General features: G+C 34.8%; 1 protein-coding gene across 2 annotated transcripts in view; it reads right to left on the reverse strand.

The window, feature by feature from the left end:
* Positions 1-11,600, reverse strand: part of LOC306879582 (serine/threonine-protein kinase N2-like) — a 48,446-nt gene that overhangs the window by 21,574 nt on the left and 15,272 nt on the right. For both annotated transcript variants that reach the window (XM_079432634.1, XM_079432635.1), the window contains exon 3: positions 1,435-1,589. In XM_079432634.1, coding sequence (XP_079288760.1) covers positions 1,435-1,589 — 155 coding nt within the window. The remainder of the gene's footprint in view (positions 1-1,434; positions 1,590-11,600) is intronic.

Raw genomic sequence — 11,600 nt, forward strand, 5'->3', positions numbered from 1 at the left:
AAGTCAATAAAAACATTTCTTGGTCCAACGCCTTCCACAGAATATATAAATACATTTAAACCACTTAACTTAATGATTGCTATCGGGATGTGAAGAGACTTTCAACCAGGATAATTTTTTTTTTTTTCTGAAGACAATCACCTATCGCACCTTTAATGGCAAAAAGTGGGAATGTGTTTGGAAATGGCCCATTGTTTTTACAATATTGCTTTGTAACACCACAATAATAAAAACAAACAAACAAACAAAAAAAAAAAAAACAGTGTAAATAACTTTGTACCACAAGCAACTACTAGGCGTGTGCGATATTGACAAAAATGTATATCTTATATATGAAAACGATAATTAAACAATATTTTGCTGAGTGTGTTATTGTGCTGGTATCTTAAGGACTGCCGTGGACAACTGACTCCAAAAGATTTTGAAATTTTTAATATCCTGTGTGATAGTCAGTTCACAAAGATAGGAAGTAATCTTTTTTTGTTAAGTTTAAAATGATTTTTACATTTTATGGTCATTTTTACCTTTATAAAGCCATTTTTTCTAAAAGTGTCCATTATCTTTTGAGTGACATTCTTACATTTAATCAGTGAATTAGAGTAATAAGACATTTGGGCAGTTACCAAGCAAATGAAACCAACACAGAAGCAGCATCTGAAGTGGCATTTAGATGTATTTACACACCATTTATTGCAAGAAATGAATGCATTTAACCTGCGACTACAAATGCATAAATGTTTTGATATATTAAACAAACATAAAACGTTGAATACTGATATTTGAAATCATCTTAATAAAAGATACTTTAAATTTGAAATTAAAACCGCCAGCAGGTGGCAGCAAGTCATTGTTAAGCGAGTCATTGTGATTGAACTGAATCATTTAAACAGTTGATTCATTCAGGAACGAAATACCGTCATGTTGCTCAGAGACGCAAAACAGTTCTGTGGCTGTGTTTGGAATTATTTTTGTTGCCAAAATAGCATAAAAACAGGAAATATATGGTGTCTAAAACGTAAGTCTCTTCCTTAGCTTCTTGCTTATTGAACTGTCGTAAAAAAAACAAAAACATCACATTTGTAATCATGGTAATATCTAGAGAGAACGGCACTCTTCGTGTGAAATTGATTACCCATATGGAATGGTTTAAATATATATTTTCTGCCATCATATCTTGAATTTGTGATCATTCTAAATGCATTTTGATAGACTGAATCATGCAGCGAAAGAACACACACTAAATATGCGCACTTGTCTAGACTTCACGTAATGTATGCGTGCGCTCTGAGTATTTAGCAAAAATCATTCAAAACACCTCTACAATGTCAAATCACACATCGTTAAAACAACAATTACGATATTATTGCAGACAATATATATATCGCACACCCCTACAACTCACACACCACAGATCCTCTAAAAGCAGACTACTACCTTGGAAGAGCCATTGGAATACATCTGAATCATATTTTCTGCTCCCTGTTTCACTTTGAGCTCGATGTCGGCCTGTTTCTTCAGAGCGGCCACTCTGCTACTGTTGGTGGACGTCCGTGCTTCACTCTTGGGGGTGTCTGGGGTTAGCGGGTACTCTGATATTGGATAAACACAAATCAACATAAGTGAGTAAATAAAACACTTAAACAACAACACATTGTTGGGAATGTTGGAGAAATGTGACTAAACATATGCGCAGGAAATGCACAAAAGATTAATGAAACCACACTTGATCCTTCAGGGCAGGTAGGAAATGCTAAATGCAGGACAGATAGCATTAGCACACTCATTTTTATGATAATAAACCACAAACAACTACACTGAAAAATAAAGTGTGGCTGATGTGGCAGATGATGCTAAAATTGATTAAGCAAAAATCTTTGTTTTTGTTTGTAAACCTTTAGATAAAAACCAGGCTTTTAAATAAAGTCCGGTCCACGTTGTAAGTAATTCTGGCCACTTGAACCACTTACACATAAGAAGAGATGAATTATTAAATATACAGTTCTGTTAATGATAGGGCTGGGTATCGTTCAAAAATTTTCGATATCGATACCGATACCTTGAGTTCGATACCGGTTCCTGAACGATCCTTTTTTCGATACCAGTTTTATGAAATCAGTTTTAATTGAGTTTTAAAGATTACATTATCTCAAAAAACTTTTTTAGCTTGTTGATATTTATACAGACTCAAAGCCTCATCTCCTGAGCCACTGCACAAAGGAACAAAATATATCCAACACATTCTAGGTTGTTAAAGACTTCAAGAAATTTTAAATCTTCATCCACTTTCATAAGTGGGTGTTTTATTTTCTTTCACCACATGTTTTATTGTTATTAAATTATGGTGTAGTATGTCTAATTATTTGAATGCATAAAAACAACTTAGTTTATTTAAATTTATTCTTAAAATAGCCTAATGAAATGTTTTATTTTTCATCAGAAATTCTGTGTTCTGTATCTGGTTTTCAAATGAAGACATAAAACATTAATTTAATTTATCTTTAAATTATTGAAAATCAAAGTTTATTTATTTTGGCAAACAAAGGGGGGTTACTATTAAAATTAAAACATGGAATAACTGTTGTGTGATCATTACTAAAAAAAAAAAAGTTTTAATAATTTTAATAGTAGCCTAGTAGTAGCAGTATGTACTGTCTGCTGAACAATATTAATACCGTTAATATTAAAACCGAACTTTTATTTTGACGGTTTGCCTGGAATACCTTTACAGTTCTGTGTGTATATGATATGAGTTAGTTTTACTCGAATCAAACGGTAAAATGCTCATGAAGTGAGTCTTAGAGCAGGTCTGGAGATGTTGTTCATGTGTTTATGTCCTCATTTAGTGAGATGGCAGACGCTGAAATCACCGCGAGCTTCAGTCTGTGTATAATAAACAAACCACGCGATATAGAGAGCGGACTGCTCCGTGCGCTTTCGAAACGCTCTCGCGGAGGTCAAACACTGATCAATCTGCGCGTAGCCGTTTCTAGTCAAACACACCTAGTGCTGCAGGATTATTGGCTCACTGACGGTGATGAGATTAACCCCTTAGGTATCGAAATTTGGTACCGAACGACAAGACGTTTTTCGGTACTCGGTGGTATCGAGGCAATTCGGTCGGTGCCTAAAAAGTATCGAACTCGATACCCAGCCCTAGTTAATGAATATTTTGTTTAACCGCTATTAAGATCAGCACCTCAGATTAAAAGTTTGTGTAAAATCAGACAATAAGATTAGTTTGCAAGATCGAGAAAGAGCTTTCTAGGTTGCATATGAACGAGACAGCCAGTGAATGGTCTGTGATGTCTGAGGATGAGACTACATAAGATATTTTTTAATCTATTGACCCCTACCAGAGTAATGTGAAGAGATTTTTTTTGAGGGGGGGGGGGGGGGGGGGGGGGGGTTAATATTAAATATTAAATATAATATTAAAATAGTTAAGGTATATTCAACACATATTGGTAACATTAAGAACATTGAGAATGCACAACTTGTTAAAACGTGTAACCAAATAACATGGCTTTTCTTTTTTAGCATTTGATCAGTTGAGTAATAAACAGAAATGACAATGATATAATGACACCCAGTGAAGGACTTGTGCAGGCAGGAAAAATGCAAATGTTCTCTCAGGTGACAGTGTGCCAGTTTCTCAAAGACTCTCTGTGAGAACAACCAGGCCATCATGGAAAGACTTGCACAAGATTGAGCAAACACAAACATGAGCAAAAACACCTTAGGAGAAAAACTAAAAGAAGAGGGCAAAACTGAATTGCCAGCATTAAAGTTGCTTCATCTTTCCCTAAACAAGTAATACCTAAACTACTAAAATACGCATGCAATTTAAAACTCGATCAAGTTAACACGAATGACCTATGGCTAATTTTGTCATTTTCCCTCTGAAACACAAAAAATTCCATGCACTTCAGGGTTGTTTTATGATTAGCTGAGGTTCAGAACGATGAGATCATCTACACGTGTCCTGACAAGAGCGCTAACCACAAATTATACACCTGCAAATGTAAGGTGGAAGCCCTGCTTCTGACAGCTCTGTCATGACATATAGAGGACTTAGGCAAAACATTAATATTAATAAACCAATAGTCAGTAACACCAGAAAACTGGTAGCTGAATTGTGACATGCAATACTAAATCTACTGATTTAAACATCATATTGCTAATTAGACATGCAGCTTATATTACCTGATATCAATGGACTATATGGACTTTTTGTACTACTGTTTAATGGCGGATGTGCCACACCACACAGGACCATTTCAAATTCATTAACATGAAAATTGTGAAAAACTTGACAACCACTTACAATAACTTCAATACGCTTAAACAAAATTCATTGTTCCTCGTCTTGATCAAAAATGGTCCATTGACAGGTTGTGTCAACTACCCACATACAAAATATGCAAATGTATATTTCCCTGCAATTATATAAATTAAACTTTTTAAATTACTACCAGTCATCATTGCATGAAGACAAGCTAGATAATACTGCTGCAGTTTAACTATTAAAAAGGCCTGTAATTAAAACCAGGCTTAAATGCACAAACCTAAGTATTTGACAGGTTTTAAAATATTTCACTTGACCTTGTAAGAAATAGACCAAACAGGAATGCAATTAATTCCTCCAAGGAGACGACGCCTCCCTGCATGATTCATATGTTGGGAATTCCCATATTTCTTTTTTGCAATTGAGTGCAAAGTGATTTCAGATTTCTTAGCAACACATACATAGAGAGTCAGAATTCAGAATATTCTTGTATAAATGTTTATTCTTTTTGCTATTGTCTTATGGAAATACTGGAGATGTTCACCGGTACCATTTATACATATTTCACATATTTTGTTTCATGTATTCTGCACAATAATTGAATAAAAATGATCATTCGTGTTAAATTATTAGCACACAAAACCAGCCGACTACATTGCAAAAATAAGTGTCACGGACGGGTTTATAGGGCCTTCCTTTATTGTTTTTGTATACTGATTTAAAGGGGCGGTTGATTACACACTAATTAACATTAAAAAAGTGAAACTACAATGTTGCTGTTTGAGCATAAACAATATATGCAAAGTTACAATGCTGAAAGTTCAATGCAAACGGAGATATTGGCTCTTAAAATTGTCAATTTAATGCCTACAAAAACTGCTCGTAGGGACTACAACGAGTTAATTTCCGACTTCACAAACCCTGATAAACCCCGCCTCCAGAAACCATGCAACAAAGTAGGCGAGGCCATGCTGCGCCGCTTTAGAGATGAGGAAAAAAAACTAGGGGTGCTAGAAAAAATCTATTCATATATGAATTGCGATTCTGTCTTCTAACGATTCTAATGGATCCACAAGTTTCAAAATCAGGGCTCCCAAAATTACTAGCCCGACGTCCAGGGGCTATTGCGTTTTAACTTAAATACAGGGCTCCTGTGGGTCCTTTAAAACTCTCAATAATACTTGTATAAAATTTAAGGCCATAAAAAGTTTTAAATGCGTTAAATGGTATAAGAAAAGTCTTCATTATAATTTCAAGAGGTCTTACAGTTGGGGATGGAAAGACAAGAACCGTGATACAGCTGGATTGAACTTCAAAAGGCAATGATGTCATTGAATAAATATGAGCGCTGCACATTTCAAAGTCAAATCGCGGCGCAGATGTCTTTATATGAATGTGTCTCTGAAGGGAACCGCCAGTCCTAAGAAACGTGTCTCTGGTTCAGTCCTTTTCCTGAGGACTCCAGCTTCAGTCCACTCATTGTGAAGCTCTCACAAGTGTTTGAATCAGCTTTGCTTGACAGTATTCTCAAGCTTGCGGTCATCCATGTTGCTTGTGCACCTTTTCCTACCCAAATTCTTCCTTCCAGTCAACTTTGCATTTAATATGCTTTGATACAGCACTCTGTAAACAGCCACACCTTTCAGTAATGACCCTCTGTGACTTACCCTCTTTGTGGAGGGCGTCAATGTTCGTCTTCTGGATCATTGCCAAGTCAGCAGTCTTCCCCATTATTGTGGTTTCAAAGAACAAGAGATACCCAAAATTTATACTATAGTCATTAATTGAAACTCAAATGTAAATATTCTAATATTTTGAGATACTGATTTTTGACTTTCATGAGCTGTAAGCTCTAATCATCAAAATAAATAAAAAAAATAAAACTTTTGAAATGTTTTACTTTGTACGTAATGAATCAAAAATATATGAAAGTTTCACTTTTTGAAATAAGTTACAAGAATTTTTTTTTACTTTTTAATGATATTCTAATTTTTTTTAGATGTACCTGTATTCACATAAAAAAATGGCCTTTCATAAAAGCATGCATTCTTGCTGGCATTGTTTAGGTACTTTTTGAATTGGGTATCTGAAAAAATCTTTCATAGAGCTTTCATTCTTTCAGATAACAGCAATAATTATATGACAGCATTAGAAATAGCCTACTGTTACTAAAGAGCTTATGCATATTGAAGGACTAACCAATACAGATAGCTAAAAAATGATTTTAATAAACACCAATACTGTTAGTTTAGAGTAGCAGTGGCACAGACCTTACATAATTTGTTATAAACCTTACATAAATTTGTTAAGCACTGTACTATAGTTTAAATCTCTTCATCAAAAATTAAGATGATAATAAATATAGAATAAAACCACAAACTCAGTGTTAACCAACAGGTAAGAGTAATGTTCTGCAGGAACACGTGTTCACGTTTTGATCACAGTCACGTACTGCAATTTCTTTATCCTGTAAAAGTCGGCTATGAAGCGTCTGATATTTATATTCAGAAAATGACACGCTGTTATCCCTTTACAGTTCCTACTCTCATAAAATACGTGCACTACATGTTGACTTGTAAACATTAATTTAAATGTTCAACAACAGATATTTCAGCACAATGAATGTTTTTGCGCTGAATATTGTATCCCTCTCTGACGCGCCGGCATTCATTCAGTAAAGATTTAAACTTAACACAGACTGTCAGGACGGATCTTTACACAAAAATGGAAATGCTCTCGTGAATTTGTGACATTTACAGATTAGGATGTGTCGTAGAATAAAATGTGAAAGTATATTGAGCCTGTGTGAACCACGGACCTTATTTAAGGGATTTAACCAAAATCCCATTAAAAAAACCCATTGACTCTGGGACGATGGGAGTCAAAATTTATTTACGACATAAAACACACCAGTTACACCCCACTCGTGATTTTTTAAGCTGTTACATTTCTAAAAAAAGACAGATGCTAACAAGTTGCTAAATGGGACTACAGGCGCTGTCGGAGACATTCAATGTCATCACACCGAACAGTTTATCAATTTACAGTATTTTCCAGTTGTAGTATAATTTGTAATACAATTAATTTTAGAATAACTAACGAATAGTTTTCCGCATTTTATATTGTTGTTCGTCATTTTTTTTTTTTTTTGCTTTGCCCCCGCGACACGTCTTCAGAGGGATGATGCTCGAGTTTATCTCTTACTGATGCGGAGACTTCTGGGTTCGGACCATAAGGTAAACTCATATTACCATTATTACATGTAAACACCACATTTACTGGCTTTACTTGGTGAAAGTGAAACTTTAATGATAAATAGTGCTTAAAGTCACATTAAAATTAAATGTTTACGGCCACATGAAACTGTTAGAAACCATATAGATTGAGGATTTCCTTGAAGCAAGTATAAAATAACATCGTGTAATCACCCTAACAAAATGATAGCTGAAATGTGGTACTTTGTTCACTAAAATAAGTTTAATCTTACCATATCCAAAAACTCCCGCACTCTATTTAAAAGATTAAATTCGCGGGGATACGTTTTTAATTAAAATATTCACATTAATAATGGATTTATTGACTTAATGCACCTTATTTCGAAATGTACAGAAACACATGGTTTTAAATGTCCTTTAGTTAAGATTATTTCATTTATTCACTATACTATTTATTACTAAATGTCTCATTTCAGTTTGGCTGTAGCTTTGTATTCCAGTTTAAATGAAAAGATTCATGTAGCGTGGATTCAAATTCATATACAATAAATACGTTTCACTGAACATGTTAAAAATAAGTTTGAAAAAGTTGTCTGGATCAAAATTCGTCAAAGTTATATTTTTTGTGAAGATTATCTTGATGGACAAAACGTGTAAGTTTCATGAACTATGATTGAAAACAGATCTTATTTTTTGTGATAATCCAAAATCCTATGGAAAAATCGTATTGGCTTTTTGTCGAGGGAACCAGTTTCATGCTAACAGCCGATCCGACTACAAAGTGACGTCATCGTTCCCTCACTCTATTGCGCTAATGCATTAAGTTAGTTTAAAACTTAAAATAAATATTTCTCATGTTTTGGGCAAATCACGTACCTCTGCAAAATCTCATTCCGTTTCCACCACTATTTTTAGATGCATTTTGTACATAGAAATGCATTATTCAGTGCTGTAATTTGTCGAGATCGGCTGAAGTAGGACGTGCATTGTGGACAGACCCAACCAATTCGATAATGAGAATCGTTGTTGATGATTTTCATTATCGATAATCGATTTTATCCATTAGTTGTTGCAGCCCTACACTGAGGTGAGGGCAGGACGTTTAGACACGCACTAGCGGTTCAGCGAATCACAACACACTGGACAAGCTAACCAATCGGAGCCCATCGCGTATTTCTGAGGGAGGGGCATCATAAAAACAGGAAATCATCCAAGTGTTCATAGGAGAAAGGACAGAGTGGGGTAAAAAAAAGGTAAGTTTGTTTTTTTAAACGAAGCGTTAGCATGTTAGATTGTACCCCATAAACACAATCAAGCCTAGGAAGGAGAGAAAAAAAGTCAACCACCCCTTTAAGAATTTTAAATGTTCATTATTTTGACACAGGTTAGAAGACTACATTTCAGATTTGAAAAGGAAACAAACATTTTTACATGCATTTTTGCCATTTACATGCATGCAACTACATTCAATCTGCATCTGATATTAATACTGCATTTATAAATAGTATCATTGCCATGATAGACATTTGGCCAATAATTTAATGAATACTGAACTACTGTACATTGACAAATAAATAATTTCTGGTTGAGAATAGCATTAACAATAAGAAGGTCATGGGTTCAATTCCGAAGAATGCATAAAAGTAAACAGGCATGAAGTACATTCACTTTGAACTAAAGTAATGTAACTTTACAGTTCAGTATTACAAATTCAAAACACAAATATTAAAGCAAATGGGAATTCCTTAGCTAATTATACTGAGATTTAGAGTATTTCTATAACTTTATCTAGAAGAGTGAATCCTATTTGTAAACACTTAAAACTTCCTGAAGTTTGGTGAGTGAATAACTGAATCAAGGAAAGAGCAAACCAACTGTCCAAGAGATATTATTTGCATTCAATCAACATGCAACCTACTGCAATTGGACTAGTTCCTATCTGAAAAGCTGAAAATGGATTGCAGCAATAAATAAATGCATACATAAATAACATAACACTGTGGCTTTTATAAACACACAGTACAGTGATTTAAGGAAGCATTTGTGGAACTAACCATTAAAACTCTTACATTTGCCATGGGTTTCCCCAATACTAAGTGCCAGGAAAGACATGCTTCCTGTCCTAATTCTTCTCTAATGCCTCTATCACCCTCCCTCTCTCGAACATGAGCAGGTTGCTTCTGCCTGACCAATAAAGCATGAGTCTGAATTAGGGGTCGACCGATATGTGTTTTTCAGGGCCGATGTCGATACCGATTATTACAGACCAAGTAGACCGATAACCGATATATTGAACCGATATATATGTCTGGTGCAAAAATGAAAATGAATGTCAAAATTAAGAATAACAAGGGCTCTGACAAAAACGGCCTTCCCTAGTGTTGGTTGCACTTCTTACTCTTGTCTTCCCCCATGCATTCATCTACAATAAGGGTAATATATAAAGAGAGAGTTAAAAGTGGGGCCACTGTATGCTTCATGATTAAGCCTATGAATACTAAATACTACAGCTAAACAGCTTGGGGAAATGTAAGTATTTGGCTTCAATAATTTACATGTTAGAAATGTATGTGTAATAGCATAACCTCTCATAATTCTTCATTAATTATTTTCGGTTGACTAAATCATAACCTACAAGAGGTGACTATTCGATTCATCATCTAATGCACATCAGTTGATTAATTTAAAAAGCACAATGTATATAATAAGTGTAAATAATTTAATTGTCTTCATAGCTCCATTGTAGAAGTTGCGAAGAAGACCGCAACTATTTTAATGAAACTATAACACTAATAGCCTGTTATAGGCTCACTTGGTTCAATAGCCTATTGAAATGTCCCAATTTCCGTCATCCTAATCTTGGCATATGTGACAGTATCTTAGTCTTGGCCTATGTGACAGTAATTTCCATTAGTTTTCATTTACAGAGCAGTGCAAATGAAGGCATAAAACATTAATTTAATTTATCTTTTAATCAAATGAGAGTTGAACTATTTTTTGGCAAACAAACGTGTTTACTATTCAAATTAAAACATGTAAGAAATAGCTTATTGTGTGATTGTTCTTTTAAACAAAAGTTCAACAAATTAATTGTAGTAGTATTAGTAAATAAACCGAACTTTTATTTTGACGGGTTGCCATGAGGACCTCTTAAGTTTCTGTAGCCTATTTATGATATGACGATCGTTTTACTCAAACGAAACAGTCAAATGCTCATGAAGTAACTCTCAGAGCAGTTCTGGGGATGATGTTCATATATTTATGTCCTCATTTAGTGACATGGCAGATGCGGAATACACCGCGAGCGTCGCGCACTCCAGTGTGTGTGTGTGTGTGTGTTTGTGTCAAAACCGCGCGTCTGTGCCATTCACATATACAGAGACAGGCCGAACATGCAGAATTCATATTTAAATAGTCTTTTTGCAGCTTAATGTTTACAGATAGTCCATATCATGAGTCGATTCAAGTGTACTGACCTACTTTTGATTAATTCATCCAAACTTTGACTAATTCCGTGACTCCGCGTTATACAGTAAATTCCACATGACTGGATTCCGCGTTTCCCCCATCTCGGAAACCATAAAGATAATATTGTTGTTTTTACAACTTCAGTGTAGTGGATTGTAATTTATTGCAACTTGTGCAACGTCTGCTGCTGCCTTTGAGAGAGAACTGATGCGTGATGAAGCAGCACCAGTGAGACACTAACAAATGCATGTGCATTCAGAGAAACTAAAAATACATTATTTCCAACAACAGAGGTCCCCTGAAGCACTATAGCAGAGCAAAGAAATTACAGCCTTGTAAACATGAGTTTGCATTCATCATGTTCTCCAAGTCCACAAAGAGTCACACTATAATATAAATCACAACCCACAAACACCATGATTAAAAAGTAACATTTACACACACAGGGATGCAAAGACTTCATCCTTTATCAAATTGCTTCTTTGCATTCATTTATGATTAACTTGACAGTTTCTGAGTCACATTATACTATTGTAATATTAATGATAAAGTTCACAGGGAAATAAAGACAGCTGCATAAATAATAAGTGCTCTTCCTTCTACCTAATGGTTCAAATGAGCAGCAATATAAA

Source organism: Barbus barbus, assembly GCF_936440315.1.
Source record: "Barbus barbus genome assembly, chromosome: 13".
In the NCBI taxonomy this organism is placed as follows: Eukaryota; Metazoa; Chordata; class Actinopteri; order Cypriniformes; family Cyprinidae; genus Barbus; species Barbus barbus.